General features: G+C 35.6%; 1 protein-coding gene across 2 annotated transcripts in view; it reads right to left on the bottom strand.

Moving 5' to 3' along the window:
- The window catches only part of LOC142334437 (sister chromatid cohesion protein DCC1), a 54,419-nt gene that overhangs the window by 20,379 nt on the left and 14,230 nt on the right, over positions 1-19,810 (bottom strand). For both annotated transcript variants that reach the window (XM_075382424.1, XM_075382425.1), the window contains exons 4-5: positions 11,042-11,273; positions 4,244-4,444 (exon numbers count right to left, since the gene is read on the bottom strand). In XM_075382424.1, the coding sequence (XP_075238539.1) occupies positions 4,244-4,444; positions 11,042-11,273 (433 nt within the window). The remainder of the gene's footprint in view (positions 1-4,243; positions 4,445-11,041; positions 11,274-19,810) is intronic.

The raw sequence follows: 19,810 nt of genomic DNA, 5'->3' as shown, positions 1-19,810 counted from the left end.
GGTGGCTTACTGCCAGCTGTGATAGTCGCTATTCGTGGCGGTACAACTTTGGGAATAGGAACTTTCGTATGTATCATACTGTTTGATTCACTAGCTGCGACGGAGGACTTTTTATTCATTTTTGTCAGCTCTGAGATAGTGGCTGTAAGTGAAGCTACTTGATCAGATAGCATCTGAACAAGTTTTTTAAGCTCATTGCAGGATCCGTACTGCTGATTATTAACATTTGTAGGAATTTGTTTAGATGTAGCGGTGGCAAAAGATACGTCTGGTTTAACCAGGTTCTGTGAATTGTTTATCTTTTTATATTCTCTACGTGCAGCCGGAAAAGATAGTTTTTGCTCCGTACAGATTTTGAGAATTGCCTTTTCTTCTTTAAAAGTTGGACAATCTCGGGAGCGGGCTGTATGTGGACCACTGCAGTTTGCGCATTTTTCACTTTCTTCGCAGTTAGTGTCATTGTGGCCTTCTTTAGCACATCGAGCACAGATCTCAGTTTTTGTACAAGATGTTGTAGTATGACCAAAACCTTGGCATCTGAAACATCGCCGTGGGTTGGGTATGAATGGTCGTACCCGAACCGAGAGGTAACCCACTTTAATCTTCTCTGGTGGAACAGGGAGATTGAATGTTAATATAAGAGACGGTGTCGGTTCTTCTGTTCCGTTCTGCCGTTTCATTATACGTTTTACTTCAACAACATCTTGGTGGCAAAGCTCGTCAACTATTTCCGAGATATCTATATCTAGAAGGTCTCTACAAAAAATTACACCCCGGCTCGTATTTAACGTTTTGTGGCATTCTGCACTTATATTTATACTACCCATATTACGGAGACGTAAGATAGATCGACTCTGTTCATCGTTGAATGTTTCAACCAGAATCGATCCGTCGCGTAATTTCCTGATATTCTTCGGGGAGCCACTTGCACCTGTTATGGTTTTGTTTATTAAGAACGGTGAAACCTTTTGAAGGGAGCCACCTTCCTGACTATTTCTGAGAACAACGAATCTAATATTTTTGTATTTCGATTCTAAGAAGTTCTCTTCAGTAGGACTTTTATCCTCGTCAGACAAAGCTGACCGAGGTCTCTTCGCAAGACTTAATTTGGTGGTTTTTTCAGATGGACCACCAACCATCATTGTGTTTGTTGTTGGAACTGAAATTTTGGTCCCACGAGTACCGGCGAAAAATGGACCACTCCAGCAGAGCGCACGCGTACTGGAGCTAGAGCTAAATACAACTGGGTTCGCCCTGGTGCCCAGAGGACACCGTTCGAGACTCACTACGTAGAGCCATTCACCCATCGGCACGATTTGTTCCCACCTTGGGTTACGGTTGCGTTTCGTAAGATGTCGCAACACCACCGAGTGTAAATGTAAGAAATATCAGTGTAGGTTGTTGTTGTGTAATTGTGTATGTGTGTATGTTGTAATTTATGTAGTGTTCTTGGTGTAGTATATGTGTAAAATGTAAAGTGTTCCGCAGCTCATTGTATAGTGGGAAGGAAAGCTGCGGAGGCTAGGCCCGTGGGGACGCCAACCCCCAAAGTCTTAAAGAATAAGACTCCCCGTCGGGGAATTTTGTGGAGGTGATACACCGAAAATACAACAACCAGCATCCAGTTGTTCAATATTGTGATGTGGGGCAATGTATTGCTCTTGGTCTTCACAGTCATACAGTTCTTTGTTCTGCTGAGAAAAAATACTTTTGAAACAGTTACACAAAGAGACTTTCCAGAAACTAAATTTAAATTTCAAAAAATGTGTTCTTTAAGAGCTTGCTTTAATGTTATTTGTCTTATGTTTTTCTTAACTGTTTTTAATGAGTTTTCTAACGGTCTGAACAGAACTATCCATAAAGGTGACTGAATTTTGACAAAAATGTTTTTTCATATTTACAAACATTAGTAAGGGTGGAAACTTTTATTGTGACTGAACACACAAAGTTAACATAACTTAAGTTGACATAGCTTTTTAAAACATGACGACCACTGTTGTACCACTTTACATAACGAATTACACATGATGAATAAGTTTTAGTTTTTTTTTATTTTAAGAATAATATAAAAGTTTTTTTTGAGTTCCTGAAGATGGATTTGGTATCCGAAAGTATTTGAACATTTATAAAAAATTTGTTGGTAAGTGGTTTTTATAAATTATTATTATTGTATAGTACCAACGCACCATGTTTGATAAAATGAGTATAAAACACTAGTGAGCGACATCTAAATTAATACATAAAATAATCCGGGGTGGCCGACCTACCGTGCCAGGTGTAAAACCGGTGGGTGGGAAGGCCGCCTTAGAGTTAAGATTTAACTCTAAATCTTAACTCGTCCGTAAGGTCTCGTCTCGTAAGGACACGTCCCTGGGCCGAGTATACTTAACTGGATGTCCGGCCCAGGGATGTAGGTATAAAAAAAAAAAAAATACATAAAATAATAAGTTGGTATTCAGCACTAAATTCACAAATTTTAATGGGTTCTTTTGGCACTGTATCATACACTGTTTTATGACATTATTTATTCACACAAATTCCTGTGGAACATTGTTCTTCCATTGTTTTATTGAAATTACTTGAAAATAATGTAAAAATTTAACTGATTTTAAAATTAAAAAATATAATATTATTAAGTAAAATTTATTTATTTAATAAACACTTCCAAACACAGGATGAAATTTGAGACAGTCGGTAAAGATGTGAACAGGTCACTGACTAATATCAGACTAACCAGTCTGTAACTGCAAAACTAAATAATGCAACAAGCATAAATGAGTATGTTACAACATAAAGTTTCCTGATGACTGAAAATGACTTCAAGTGTCTATTATAACGTTAATACTGCAGTTGAATGGTTCAAACAAGTCTAATTTAACTATAGTATGTATAAAAATATTAAAGTGCCAAGAAAACAAGAAACCTCCTTGGAGCACTTATTTAGCAAGTCAAAATGATATCGCTTTTTACATATTTTTCATGATTTTTGGGAGGTTATAACATTTTTATTAGTACAATACACAAGAAACTTTTTTATAAGTAAGTTGTGCAAATTTGGTATTTTTACCACCAGCCCCATCAGAGCTGTTTGAAGCCAAAATCTGAATTTTAAAAAAAAAAGATTAGTTTTAAAAAGTTCATAAATGTTTAAGGGTAAGTATATCACCATTATTATTTATTGTAAAACTAACATATACCTACATATTCAAACTATGTATGCCATCCATCTGTTGAAAAAAAATTCCAAAAGTGAAATTTCAATGTTTTTCATGTTCAACTTTATTGGTAAAGTTTTCTTTCTCATAGAAAGAAAAGAGATAGATAAATAAACCACTTGATCAATCTTTTATCTTAAAAAAAACATGATTAAATTGCTCTTTGTTTCATCCTTCCAGAACCAATAGATTTTTAGTTATGATTTTTTCCATAAACCCTTACAATTACAAAAATGGGTGTGGATGCCATAAAGAAAATGGCCAACACAGGTAAACTGCTTAAATAAAAAATAAAAAAATAAATAGTTTAAGGTCCTGAGACATGTAGGAAACAGGTGTGTAGTTTCAATTTTTTATGAATTGATCAAGCAACCCCCTTGGATCACTTCAAATGGATTGACCCCTAAAAGAATTATTTATTCCTCTGATGACATTTTAGAAAGTGGCGACTTATTTAGGAAAAAGATTTATAATGTTGACTTCCAGAAAACTAAAAGAAAGAAAAATCATCACGGAAGAACATCATGAAAGACTGAAAATTATAATGTCCAAAATGCAGATAAAACAGTGGAATAAGATATCTTAAATGCAGTCCATAGTTGGCCAACACAAAAAATGAAATTGCCTGAAAATCAATTTACAATATTATAAGATGAAACCTCAGCCACTGAAAAATCTCTTTCTAATTATTATTAAAATAAAAATACTACAATAGAAAAAAAGATTAGATTATTTACACTTCCAAAATTTCAATTACTTAAGGTAAAATCAGGAGCAAAAGGAACAAATCATGAGATATGTTGCAGAAGCAGGGAAAGAACTCCAGACTGGATCAAAATTATAGGTTGTTATACTACCAGAGATACACTTCAGGATACTGCCACTTGTTCACATAAACATAATGCATCTGCAGTTCTAAAATATGAGCACTGAGCATTAAACATCAGTCACACACAGAGTTACTTAAAACAGTAGTTTTATTTAGTTTGTGATCAATAAAAACTAAATTAAAAAACTGGTAAACATACCTTCATCATTTCTCTCATAGGTTGGTGTTGCATACTGATTAAATATATGCTGTACAATAACACTGGGGAATATGTCAACCAATGCTTCAATAGTCTCCGTTTCAGGAATTCCATCTAGAGGCCATGAATTTGAATCCACTAAATTCAGTAACTGAGAAAACACTCTCAAGTGATAATCAAAGTCCAATAACCTCCAGTAACCTTTAAAAAATAAAATATATCTCATTAACAAAAATTATACTTCTTTTCTTTATATAAAAATCTAATACAGAGTAAAGTATGTCTATTTTTCAGTTAATACTTAGCTACTTGTAAATTTAAACTTTTTTGTTTTTTGCATTTTTTGATAGTATTTACTATCAAAAGATGCAAAATCATATTGGCTGTATATATTATAGATCTTTATATAAGAAAGCAATTATAATCATTAAGCACACTTAATAATTAAGTTCACTCGATAATTACACCTACTGATTATGGCAATCCATTTTTCTTCAGTCAAAATTAATGTCAAGCCACAGGAGGACGACTCTCTCAGTAGTATCCATCAGTAAAAAAAAAGTTGATTTAAAAAAAATGAATGTTGCATTCATTTTTTATTAACAAACAGCTTAATATGGTAACACATAAAATTAAACTGTGCTTCAACTTTCTTGTTGAAATTTTTTGGGACATATGGTCACCGTGCCAGTGAGTAGAGTAATTACTGTAATAAATAATAGTAAATATGGGAAACTACACATAAATACTGAAATGCTACATGAAAATACTTAAATAGAAAGTATTTCCTTTCAAGTATAGAAAAGTTTATTCACTTCAAATACAGTATTTATTTTAATTAAACCATATTTACTTTACTAACTCTGCCAACAATGTTTTTTAGTATTGCCAGTCACAAGCCAGGGGCCTCGTTGTACGGGGAAGGAATGATGGGGATTGAGCAGAAGGAGTATCAATCTTGTTAAAAAAAAAACCAGGGTCAATCTGGTTCCAGATTGTAGCACCCTGTTATATGGCCTCTGCCTAGGGTACAAGGTACAGACTGGCCAAATGTTCAGAAGGCAGACGGGGAAGAAATTCCCATGACAGAGAGGGTAGAAGAGCCTAGGGAGTAAACCTGAATAAAATCCAGGGTAGGATATGTTCTGTGAGCTGTAATGGAACCAAACCTCGAGGAGAATGGAACTCCAAACCCCTGGTCCTCCTGGTTGGGGGGAGTTAGTCTTATGTCAGACTAACTCCCCAGCCATGTAAAGAATTTACTGTTGCAAAACCAGGAAACAAGCCTAGAATGAGTAGGACTTGCAGACAATTATATGGAATATGAATGAGGGATTACAGAAAAAAGGTGAGAATGTAGACTGAATACTGGCAACATGGAAAGTGAGAACGATGTTTGTCGGAGCTGATTCATTGTAGGATGGATGTGGTGGAACTGCAGGAGATCAGATGGTGCAAACAAACTGATAAAACGGATTTCTCTATATTGTATGCAGAAGGGTTGATAGGACAGGTTATGGTGGGATCGGTTTCTTTATCAATAAAGAAATGAAAAGGCAGTTAAGTTTCAAGCCAGTGTTAGAAAAGTTGTGTATAATTAGGCTGAGAGGTAAATTTAGAAATGTCACTATAATGTCTATGTATGCTCCTATAGAGGAGGATAAGAAGCAGGAAAAGAAGGGTTTCTATGATGTATTGGCAGGAAGGTGAACAGGATTCAAAAGTATAATATGGTGGTGATACTGTGGGACATATTTGTTAAAGTAGGGAGAGATCCATCGGTAAGGTCTGTTGTGGGTCAATATTCTCTGCATGAGGAGTTAAATAATAATGGTATCTTATTGATGCAATTTGACGAACATAATAGGATACACCTAGGAACTTAGAAAGTCCCAGGATCGGATATGGTAAATTAGACTGACCATGTCTTAGTCACGGCTAAACACGCATCAGGGACCTTAGATGTCTGTGCGGTGAGAGGACCAAATAGCAATTCTGATCATTTCTTGGTTAGAGCCACAATTAGATCAAGGCTGGCAAATATACATAAGGAAAGGGGGATGAAGAGATGCAAATGGGATGTGGATATGTTGAAGGTTGAGAAGGATAGAAACAGGTAACATGAGAGGTTGGACCTCTCATGGAAAGAATGTGGAAAGTCAGTGGAGGAATACAATGGGAGTTTTGGAAAGGGTGGCTCAGGAAACCATAGGAGTGAGGACAGCATGAAGAAGTGATGAGTGGTGAATGATGGGGAATGTGAGGCGGTGGTGAAGGAGAGAGATGAGGCTAGGCAAGGATGATACAAAGAGATGCAAGAAATGCTCAGAATAAATACAATGAATTGAGAAGAGAATAGTCGATACTGAGGTGCTAGAAGTATGAGGCGATGATGAGAAAGTGAAAGAACTGGGAGCACTATGTGGTAGAAATCCATGATGAAGATTTTATAAGGAGGGGGATTTGTTTAGAAAGGGATATGAGCCAACGAGGAAGGGCTGTAAGGACAAAGATGGACAGATTATTGATGATGGAGTTCTAGAGAGATGGACTGAGTACTTTGAGGAGGTTTTGACTGGGAAGGAGAAGGTTGATGTGGAGGAACAACTTAATAACAGCCGTATTGCAATAAGCAACCAAAACAAAAGAGAAAGGTGGAATATATGGATTTGAGTTGGGTGAGGACAGTAACAGCAGGTTATGCAATGATATGGTTGCACTGGACCCTACCAGAGACAAATTTGAAAATGTAATATCAGGATTAAAAATTATAAAATTCCTACAGAGGATGTGTGGTGAGTGAGTTAATTAAATATGAAAGTGATAGATTAAAATGGAACGTTTATAAATTTATTGATAACATGGAGAAAAAAAAGGATACCTGATGAATGTAGGACAAGTTTGATTTATACGATTTTTAAAAAGGGTGATAACATGGTACGTAATACCATCCACGGAGCATATTCCAATAACCAGTGACAATTTTCAGTACAATAATATTATTTGATGTGTCATGTTACCATTGTTACTTTTCAACTACAGTATTTAAAGTAAACATGCGTACTAATATCTGATCAGATTTTTAACAAAATGAAAATTAAACATCTTCAAGAATCTGTTTACATTATATTTTGCTTCAAACTGTTTACGCCAATTGCGTAAAGTTGCGATATTTCCGATGAATTCAAGGTTATGGTCGAGTCTTGTAGTTTACAGGCTTGGTAATTTATTTTGCATTTTTGTAAGGCTTATCTACGTGTATTTTTAAATAGGTTATTTGGATTTACTTTCGAAATCAATTTCTCTCAGGCTCCAGCTTGTCTGACTATTGTATCATCGTATTGGTGTTAGCTTATTTCTATCACGCATTATTTCATTGCTGTTTAATCTTAATGTATATATTAGGCTTAGTGTTTTTTTATTCTCAACCAATTTCAATATTGTCAAGTTCCTAGAAATATACATTTCTTTGTCTGCGACTACGTCATTTCCTCTGCTCGTTCATATTTAACAATTTTTATCTGTCTTACGTAACTCTTTTAATGGTCTGTTTGCTTATAATATTAATTTTTGATATGTTCTTTCTTACCCAAACTTCCCGTCTATGCTAATTTCTTTGTCTTACCAATACCAGCACACTAGCTCGTGTTGTCAACACACACACACACACACACACACACACTCCTCTGTCCATTGCCTTCTTTTTTCCCCTCTTCTCACTACGCCAGCTTTGTTCATTCCAGTTCAGTATTTCATGTTATTTTGGACGAATAGGCTGGTCCCCGGCCGGGGACCAGCTTGCCGTTCTTTCTCTTGCTTAATGTTAATACTTTCGTCGTCTTCGCACTTATAAACATTGCGGTATTTCTCTGTTAAAATATTTTCTAGTTCTACTTGACAGTTTTTTGTGATTTCACAGTTTTCTATGTTCGTCCAGCCTCGTTTCTTTAAGTTATTCTTCAAATTCACTATATTACGTTTTTCCTGAAAGTGCTTCAATTACTACAAACTGTCATTTCTATCGACGCTGAATCTTCTCGAACGGCAGATTACATTTTCCTCGATGCAGAATCTCCAAACTCGTTGCTACATATCTGAGATACTACGTATTAGTCTAACTCTACACCACGTCTCACCCCTGCATTCCTGATACACCACGGCAGACTACGCCCAGGAATTACTGTATGTATTTATTTACCTTTCTTCACGTGTTCGTTTCTTGCTAATATTTGTGTGCTACAGGCAAGTTCAATTTTCATTATTTATTACGTTAAACAGTTATTTTATCATTAATATTTGTGGAACATTTAGTTCATTGTACCTTATGCATTTTCACTTTCAAGTGTAGTTCACAAAACCATTTACTCACTTAAGTACAGTCACGACAGGTTACTTACATAAGGTTGTGTCATTGTTCAGCTGCAACCTATTTTACGTGCTTTATTAATTTCAATTTCATAGTTATGATAATTAACTTTACAATTTAATCTTGTATCTTGTTAATCGACGAGATTAATCCATTTCTATTCATGAACTGTGTTCATAATACTGCTCTAAAATTAACCTAAAACAATTTATTCCTGATGTGCAATTATGTTTTAGGACTTTGCAATTTTATATTTTCAAGAATCCTTATTTACCAAAATGAACTCTATTTACATATTATTACTTATTTCAATTTGATTATTGTAATTAACTCTTTTTTATACTGAAATTATTGTAATTGATTTTTCTAAGTTAATGACATTTGTTCATTCCTAATTTTCAATATTACTGCATTTGTCAGCAATGCAATAGTTTTTCAGACATACTATGTTTATTGATGTTATGTTTTCTAAATTTATAATTAAAAATAAGGTAATTTATGTTCTCTTGTTTTCAGGCTTTGTTAAAATTGCATATTGTCAAAATGTGTATTTAAAAATGTATATTCATGTATTTTCTCATTTAATATCATTGTTCATATGCTGATTTCAGTTGATATTCTTATGTATCATTAAATAATGTTATTTTCATAATTTCTTTTTAGTTTTTAAGGTTATGATTTAACATAAGTTCAGTTGTTTTCTTTCTCATTAAAGTTCAATTTCTTTTGGCAAATACGAGCTGTGTTTTTTGTTAACTTTACCCAACACAAACTCTGTAAAACTTTCACAAAGACATCTAAAATGCTTCAACAAGCATTTGGGAAATAAAACTACGAGAAGACTGTTGTGTTACATGCGATTCAATCACTTAAAAGAGAAAAGAATATTAACAGATGGAAGATCACAGACATGGATGACGCTCCATGTCAACAAATGATAACATTGACACAATTCATGAAGATTGCCCTCCAACAGATTGCTGAGGGAATGGACATTAGCATAGGATCACAACACACAATTTTAACAGAAAAACTTGGATACACTTCGCATTGCCACAAAATTAATGCCTCATTTGCTAACTGATGTTCAAACCAATCATTTTAACACCACATCGATATAATTTTTTTTTTTTGAAAAACATAACAAAACTGTAGTTTATGGCCACGATTTGGAAACCAAGACCAATGTCATAGTAGATGTCTACATGAGTTGATGAAACATGATGGTGAAGTGTTTTTTTTTTTTTGGAAAGGCTTGATCCAATATAAATTCATTCCTTGTGTTCAGACATTAAGCAAGGAGTTCTAAATGCAAGCTTTACAGCATTTGAGATACTGAATCCAGAAGAGGCCTGAGGAGTGGGAAACCCTGTCTTGGATGTACCAGCTTAAGCATCACTTCTTATCCACCACAATTTGGCAAAATATGAGAAACACTTGTATTTCACCCATCCTACACTCCAAATTTAGTGCCAGCATCAAGACCATGTCTTGTTTTTTTAAACTTTCCTTGAAAGGAAATCATTTTCAAACCATAAATGTGATGAAGAGAAATATGATACAACAACTGCACACCATCTCCAAAAACACATTCCAGTAATGTTTATAAAATAGAAGAAACATTGGGAGCAGTGTGTTGCCAGCAACAGATACTACTTTAAAGGGGACAAGCCTATGTAAAGTTGTAAATATACTAATAAAGTTTAATTACACAAATTTTAACTTTTTTATATTCATGTATATATAACACACCATGTATATTTTCCTCTTAATTAACCTCATATAAATTTCCTTTCTTAGACATACAATATGTATTCATTCTTTGGTTATCCAAGTACAAAAAGCTCTCCATTTTTCGATAGCAATTAAAAGTTCTTTCATTCAATTAAATTAGTCATATCTTGACATCAATGTTCAAGACTTACCTTTTCATCCATTCTACATTTTTTCCTTTCTTTTTTTTATCAAAAGGAAGACCACATTTCAAATGATGATGATGAAGATATCATTTTCAACACCTTCTATAAATTATTACAGAAGTATTTGCCAATAAACTATTATTTATAAATTAAGCCAAGTGATGAGGGACTCTTCTTACATTCATACATTATTTATTAAGCAAATTTCATTTGTTCAATTGTTTTCTGTTTATTTTTCAATGAGTTCTTTTTTAAAGAAATATAGCTACTGAAAATAGAAAACTATAAATATGATACAGATATGACTTATGAAAATGTGATTTATTGGTTAAATACGAAAAATAAGAATAAGATATTTACCAAAAAATATGCCACTTATTAGTGTTTCAGATCTTAGCATGTCTGATGCCAGAACTTTGCCTGAATTTTGTTTTAATTATAAATAACAATATAAAATTTAAAAATAAACAATAAAAATTTAATTTCAATTAAATTAGTAATTTTAGAACTCACCATCAATGCAACAAGCTCCAATAGACCTTAATCCTTCTTCAAGTTCTGCAGGACTGGCCTGACAAATATTTAATAGATCATCAGTAGAGTACAATTTCTGTAATGTTTCAATATCAGACTGTTCATGTTCTTGACCTCTGAATAGACATGAATTTAACAAAGGTTCTAGCTCATACAGAAAAGGTGGTTTAATCTTTCTTAACTCATAATATGAATAGAACACACCATCAATCTGTATAAAATAAATCAAAATTTAAAATCAACACAGAACAAAAAAAACAATCAACATTCATTTTCATGTAAAGAACAGTATTAGGATTGTTCAAAAGGTTCTCAGCCTGACATACAGATTGCGCAAGTATGACAAAATGACTATGGTATTTGTCAAGTATGATCCTTCAGATGGAATGGTGCAAAGTTTCAGACACATGAATTTAGTTTCTTGCTTATGGTGATCGAGTAAAGAAAACAAGTTTTGACATGTTCTGAAAAATAAACAAAACTGAAGTTTGAGCTGTTAAAGTACTTTAAAACTGATAGGCATATAAAAACAGTTAAGATTCCACTTAAAAGGATTCTTCCTCTTCACTTTCAACAGTAAAAAAGAGTTTCTGAATTTAAACATGGTTGTACATCCAGTCAAGATGATCAATGTTCAAGATGCTCAAAAACCACTACAGTAGACAAAATCACCACAAAAATTCCCAATGCCTTATCAGATGAACAACTGTAGGTATGTAAGCGTGCTAACATCACAAATAACTGGATAGACTGTCCATATTTTACACAATGTTTTGGATATGAAAAAACTTTTGGCTCGATGGGTGCTGCATTTGTTAACAGTAGACCAATAAAGCACTTAACTGAACACTTCTCAAGGATGTTTAGACTCATTTAACACGATTGTACTGAGTTTCCTCAATGTTTCATAGCAGTAGATGAAACATGGATTCACCATTTTTTTCCCAGAGATCAAACAACAGTCCAAACAATAGGCAGAAGCTTGGTGAAAGTACACCAAAGGAAACAAAAATGCTTCCCTTTGCAGGAAATGACACAGCTACAGTTTATTGACATTCTCATATTGTGGTGCTTACAGACTACGTGGAGAAAAGGAAAGATCATCCCTGGAGAAAATTACACTTCACTATTGGATAGACTGAAGGATGTTATTTGGGCTAAATGTCTACATCTGGCCAGAAAAAAAAACACTTTCACCACAATAATGCACCAGGTTATTGCTCCAAAACTCCAAGAGCTAAGCTTCAAAGTGCTTTCAGATACTGAATTTGGTAACACGATTACTTCTCTTCCCAAACCTGAAGAAATGACTCACTGAATGAAGATTCACTTCAAATAATGAGGTCAAAGCTCAGACAACTGTTTTTTTTTTTTGCATAGTTGAAGTAACTGCATTGTAATGAAGGTATTGAAAAGTTGGAAAGTCAATGGTCTAAATGTACCAAATTGCAAGGTGATCATGTTGAAAAACAAAGTAAGAAAAATCTTGTTTTCTTTGACTGACCAAGAACTTTCCAACTGATCCACATAAAGTACATACCACATAAAGCCAACCATACCACATAAAGTACGTACCACATAAAGCATATCATATTTCCATGTGATGGAAATATGTGTACTAATATGTGTATAATATATGCATATTTTATGTGGAATGGGAAAGTCCCATTCTTTACAAATGACTTCAGTATTTCAGTAGACATTTAGATATTATATCTGAAATTCACAGTCATGAAAAATATTACTTCAACATGCAGCATCAATAATCCATCCAATTCCCACTATTACTGTTGGCATGCAAATAATATGCATTCGAGTTTGAAGCCTTATAAAAGAACAAACTATCCACCCTATTTCAAACCAACCCAAATCAAATTAACATAATTTTATTTTCTGTTTGATGATGTTGAAGTATAAACAAATAAAAAACAAAACAAAACAAAATAAGAGGACTTAATTTTTTTTTATTCATATAAAATTAAAAAAACACTTAAAATATTCACATGTAAAAATAACAATAAATTAATTCTACAATTAATTATCATCAAAAAATGAAAGATATGCATAAATAAATCACTAAAAAATAAAACAGAATAAAATGGGAGGTCCAGCCCAATATACTACCAATATTATATAGTACTTTTCACTTGCATTACATGAAACTTATAATAGAAATAGTTTGGGAACTGGCTAAAGGAGAGAACTGATCTACTCTATACAATTTTTTTTTTAGCAGTTAAATGTATTATTTTTTTTTATACATAAAAATTTCTAAAAAGAAAAAGAATTGTGATTTATTTCTTCTATCTCTAAAACAGGTTATATTTTGCTTTCAGAGAACACTTATTAATCTGTGCAATTATTCTGTGTAGTACATTAATGTTCAAGAAAAAATATTAATATTTATTAAAATATATTATTATTTCAAACAATTTTTACAATTATTCATTTACTTCAGCCTTTGTATTTAGCATGTCTCTATTGAAACCAAATGGTAGTAAAAATAAATGAAAAATTGCTAATGAACATCAAAATTTCCAAGAAAAGTAGGGATTGGGGTTTTTTGCTGTGAAGTGAATAATAAAATAATCTGTTTAATGTAAAATAATGCCATTAGTGTACCAAAATTATATAACATTAGTAGTTAATATGAACAACAAAAATCAATATATAATAATTATGAGGGTTGAAAGGGCTCAAGCAGGGACTGAAAAAAAAACAGTGTTTATTAAAAAAAAAACAAAAAAACAGAAGAAAGTGAAGCGGCAGTGCATACAAGTTACATCTTGTCGGAGTTGATAGCTAAACACTTAAAACCTTTTACTGATGGTGATTTCATCAAGGAATGACTAATTAAAGCCACAGAAATTGTTTGTCCTGGAAATGTGAAGGCTTTTCAAGCAATTACTTTGTTTTGAAATCCATCTGTGGAAAGAGTAACTGATTTGGCTGACAATTTAAGTATGAAGATCAAAGCAAAATCAACTAGATTCAAAGCTTTTTCTATTGCCTGTGACGAGAGTACAGACATGAGAGCTCAATAAGCTGTTTCTTCATGCTTGCGACATGGATTTCAACATTTTTTGGGAAATTGATAGACTTAGTACCGATGCATAACACTTATTTCAGAACAAGATATATATTTAATTGTGTTTTTGAACTTCTGCAAAAAATATACTCTACATCTGTCAAAATTAACTTCTGTAGCTACAGATAGAGCTCCTTCGATGACTGGAAAAAACAATGGTTTCATTGCATTTCTGCAAAAAACAAAGTGAAATTTATGATGGATTCCGAATTCAACATACGCATCGCATTATACATTAAGAGTACTATGTGCAAAGGTAATGAACATGGAGCATGTGTTTGTTAACACCTATGAAAAAAATCATTAATTTCATAAAATTTTGAGGTTTAAATCAGTGACAGTTCTCTGCTTTCTTAAATGAATTAAGCACCAATAATTCCTTTTTGTTGTATTACACCAAGGTATGTTGGTTATCCTGCTCCAAGGATCGAGTTGAGTTCTGGACAGCACTGAGTACAGACGTGTGTTCTTAGCTCTGCGTTTTTATGCTTTTTGACTGGTATTTTTGGATATTTTATTGGATTTGGACATTGGAATCTTTAGTGGTATGGTTAACGGACATATGTGTGAAATATTTTGAGTTTTGGTCACGGATTAATTAAGTTATTAGACTTTTTTCTTAAAAAACAAAGTTTTGAGAATAGTGAAGTGATTTTACAGTGCTGTAGAATTTTTGGATAACAGCGAAGGACCGTAGTGTAGTGGAATTGCTGATAAGAGTAATAACAAGTCAATTCATACTTGTAGAGTGAGTTAAAAAACATTCTAAATAAGTTTTTTTAGTGTTTTAAGTCTACATATATTAGCTTATATACAGTGAAAATTTTATAAGTAGAACGACAAGCTTTGTCTTGCTCGTTGCGTCATTGGCAAGCTAGTAAACAAGGACTTGGAGAATTTTCACAAACTTTATAGTATACTGTCAGAATTTTTCTAAGTGTTTGGAAGCACTTTATACGGGCAATTCCTTTTCCTCTATATCTCCTACAGTTTATACAATAGAAGAAATATTCCTTAACTTCTTTCCGAACCCAAATATTGCCTACCCTTTGACCCAACCCCAAATTTTTGGACCTTAGATTTCGACAGATACATTTTACTTCCCCCCCGACCCCAAAATTATTTTGGGGGGCACCTGCCCGTGTGGGGTGTTGTTGGATTCGGAATCGTCCCCTGATTCTGAATCCATACAATGAGGAGACGTAGCTCACTTCCCGTGGAAGATACAGCCTCCCAAGTGGCTGGGCACTCGCGGGGAAGTTCTGGAAGGAGGGAAAGCGTTACTGAGGGTACAGAAGACATGGAGACCACAACACTCAGCCAAGACAAGGCCAAATGGAAGACAATAGAGGATAGAGGTGCCAAGAGAGCAAGAGCGGGATCGTCCGAAGAAGAGGAGGCCCCTCCTAATCTAAAAGACGTCACCTGTAGATTGGGAAATGCACTGTTGCAACTAAGACATTTGACCGGCAAGGCAAGTGCCACAGCGATAAAGGCCCATGAGAGAGAACTTACAGAGATTTACAAGGAACTACAAAGGATAAGTGAGGAAGCACCTGACACGAATTCCCAGGGTACACAAACTGAGGGCTATCATAGGAATGAGATGTCGGATATATTGGACGTTGATTTATCAGACAAACAGTTAATAGAAAGACTGCCCACTCGATGGTCAACTTGGGTGATGAATCGACTCACCCAAGAAAATACTTTGAAACCGGGAGATGATAACTGCATCTTCGTTGACTTGAATGGACTGAGGCCGAACAGCCAGTATGCTGGGACTACACCGGGAGCAATGGTGTTACAAGAATCTAGGATCCTTGAGGAAGAGAAAATTACTACTAATGCTACAAAATATGTGGTGATTTACAACTCCAGCGAGGGTGAGAAGGCTACGGCCTCTCACATCATAAAAGCTCTTCGAAGAGTGGTGGTAAGGCCTGAGTCAGCGGTTTTCATCGTGCCCACTGGCCCGTCGGGTATTCTGGTTAGAAAAATTGTTATATACTTTATGAGGAAAAGTAAGACACTACCTAGAATGATACTCCCTAATCTGGGAGATCACGGAAGAGCGAGGTCCAGGTCTGCTTCAGCGAGAAGGGGAACCCCACCGGTTATAGAAAGTAAAACCGTGATAGTTAAGGCTCCGGGAAAATCTTATGCTGACCTCCTGAAGACAATGAAAGAGAAGGTCAAAGCGGAGGAAGCTGGTGAAATATTGTCTATCAAGAAGGGTAGAGATCAGTAGCTTGAAGTCAGAATAAATGGATCGCAGAAAGCGGGGGAATTTTCCTCCCTACTAAAAAATAGAGCAGAGGACCTACAAGTTAATATTAGAACAAAGGGGGACCGCAGAATGGTGGTTCATGTAAAGGATATGCTGTGCGACACCAAGGAATGTGAGGTCAAGGAGGCAGTAGAAAAAGTATTGGGTAAGGGGGAAAGTTTTCAGATTACATCTCTCAGGGAAGCGTATGGAAACACAATGAACGGTGGTTACCACACAAAAGAATGCAGTAAAACTTATTGCATCAAGGCTAAGAGTAGGATGGGTGTGTTGCCAGACAGAAATCAAGAGGTGTTACCGCTGCTGGGGTACCGGGCATAGTAGAAGAGAATGTCGAGGTCCAGACCGCTCGGACCTATGCTTTAACTGTGGGAAACCTGGCCATGAAATCAGAGACTGTAAGGAGGCAACACGATGCCTGGAATGTAATAGTACGTTGCACAGGACTGGCAGTACGAGTTGTGATAAAAGTCATGAATAGAGTGATCCTAATTAATAATAATAGAAGTCGCTTGTCTTGTGATCTGTCTGAGGAGATTGCAACAAGGTACGATGCCACACTTCTTGGTGGCCACGGAACCAAATGTGTACTTGGCGGCCAGGGGACAATGGATGACTGACAGGAATGGGGATGTGGCCATCAGGAGGATTGCTGGCAATGTGGACTACAACCTGTATCATAGGGGTGATGGTATGGTAGCCGTAGAGTTAAGCAATATAATAATAATAGGAATTTACATTAATCCTAATTGTACTACGGAAGCCTTTAAAAATAGACTTTTTGACTTACAGCAAGTCATGACGCGCTCCTGTAAGAGAACGCTTGTCCTAGGCGATTTCAATTGTAAGACAGCGCTAGCTGATGCGGCCTACACGAATATTAGAGGAAGAATACTAGAGGAACTGCTTGAGGCTAATGGCACGAATTGTGTTAACGACAGGACCGCCACTTATAGCGCAAGAGGACATAATTCGATAATTGATTTGGTTATAATCGACAGTAGGATCCGTACTGACTCAATCGACTTTGAGGTCCTTAACGAAGAAACTGCTAGTGACCATAGGGCCATTTTAGTCACCCTTAGAGAGTACCCACCAGGAAGAAGACAGTTAAACATCTTCAGTAGAATGGCAGAACAACAGATTCACCGCGTTACCAACAACGCAGCAAACAGAATCGAAAATTGTCCACAAATAACTCCTGAGGCGTTCCAGGATATAATTAAAGAGGAGATAGCTAAAATACCGCCGAGTAACAATAAATATCACCCGAATTATTGGTGGTCTGCAGAGATAGAAGAGCAGAGAAGAATCATGCAACGATACAAAAGAGCAGCTCAGAGATTACGCGCTAGAAATAGAACGGAAGAAGAAGGTCGTCTTGCGATAGAGCAATACAGACAAGCTAGGAAAATACTCAACTTCCTTATCAAACAAGCTAAAAAAAAGAAATGGCTGGAGTTGTGTGAAGAGCTTAACGTAGATCCCTGGGGAAAGGCATTTAGGATAGTGACCAAACGCCTGGGAAGATACGTGCCGACATTGAGTGCTGAAATGTCGGCACGACAGGTTAAATTGCTATTTCCCAGAATAGAGGATCTCAATAGAGGTAATTGAGTGTCAGGCTGGCAGGTTCACTCAAAAGGAGGTTTTGGAATCCATCATGAAATTAAAAAATAAAAAAAGTCCAGGACCGGATGGCATACCTGCCGCCATCATTAAAGACCTTGCCAGGATCATACCCTGGGAATTAGTGGATGTTGCAAGTTATGGCTTACAAAACCGTAACTTCCCCAATAGTTGGAAAGAAGCCAGAACTGTTTTCATTCCTAAAATAGGACCAAATCAAGAACAAGTAGGATACAGACCAATCACACTAATAAATAACATGGGTAAGGTAGTCGAAAGATTACTAGAAACCCGACTCAGAGAAGAAATCGAGGAAAAAGATTGTTTACATGAGGAGCAATATGGTTTTAGAAAAGGCCGGTCTACGATAAACGCGATCGACAAAGTTAAGACCTGGGCATTAAATAGTAGCAACAGCACGTGGAGAACTAGGAAAATCCCACTTATTATAATGTTGGATATAAAAAATGCTTTTGGATCTGTTCCTTGGAAAGCCATTATCGCAGCATTACAAGCCATGAATATAAGTGATTATCTAGTCAACCAGATTAATCAATACCTTTACCATAGATTTATTGAGGTTAAAACGTTAGAAGGAAAATCCACATTTGAGATAGTTGGAGGAGTTCCACAAGGATCAGTCCTTGGGCCTATACTGTGGAATATTTTTTATGACAAAATTTTTAGATTGGATTATCCCGAGGGGGTTTTTGTTGTTGGATATGCTGATGACATTGCTATCCTAGTAGAAGACAGAGAAGTTAATAACCTAGAGGGTAAAGCAAATCAGGCGTTACGAATAATTGATGAATGGCTGGTAGGAAGCATGCTACAGATATCCCCTAACAAATCCTGTTGTTTGGTGTTTTCAGGTAGAAGACCTATTAGAAACCTCAATATAAACATTAGAGGAGAGAGAATTAAGGAGGTCAAAGAAGCAAAGTATTTAGGGGTTCTTTTGGATAAAAGCCTAAGATTTAGCAAACACGTAGAGATGATTTGTAAGAAGGTCACTCCTTTGATTAAGGCATTGAGGACTCTTTTCCAGAACCATGGTACACCAAAAATGGTAATAAGGAGACTGATAACTGCGGCTACCACGTCAGCAATTTTATATGCGGCCCCGATATGGGGAGATACAATGAATATTCAGAGAAACAAAACAAAATTAAAAAGAGTACACAGGCTTGCTTTACTGCGTGTAGCCGCGGGATACAGAACAGTGTCATACGACGCGTTGTGTATATTAACGAAGGTTCTACCCATTGATTTACAAATTAAAGGAAGAACATTTAGATATAGGGGTATGTCCAAAGATGAGGTTGAACGGCTAATTGATCAAGAGTGGCAGGATACATGGACACACTCTAGAGTTGGGGATTGGACCAGGCGACTAATCCCCAACATAAATATGTGGACTAGTAATAGAATAGGTAATGTAGATTTTTATACGACACAACTGTTGACGGGGCATGGCTCGTTCGGCCATTATCTGTTTGGAATTGGAAAAAGACCTACCCCACACTGTGTGTACTGCCCAGAGACTGATGATGCGGAACACACTGTGTTTGTATGCCCAAGATGGGCTCCAAATAGAAGAGAAATTTCAGACAACGGACTTACACCTGAAAACTTCTTAAATTGGATGGTCTATAGTGACGATAACTGGGATTGGTTCCGTAGGTTTGCCGGGGAAATCTTACGCACCAAGGAAGAAGAGGACAGAAGAAGGGGTTTGTGA

The sequence above is a fragment of the Lycorma delicatula genome, chromosome 1 (genome assembly GCF_047948215.1).
Source record: "Lycorma delicatula isolate Av1 chromosome 1, ASM4794821v1, whole genome shotgun sequence".
Lineage (NCBI taxonomy): Eukaryota > Metazoa > Arthropoda > Insecta > Hemiptera > Fulgoridae > Lycorma > Lycorma delicatula.
This window is presented reverse-complemented; position numbering and strand designations above follow the sequence as displayed.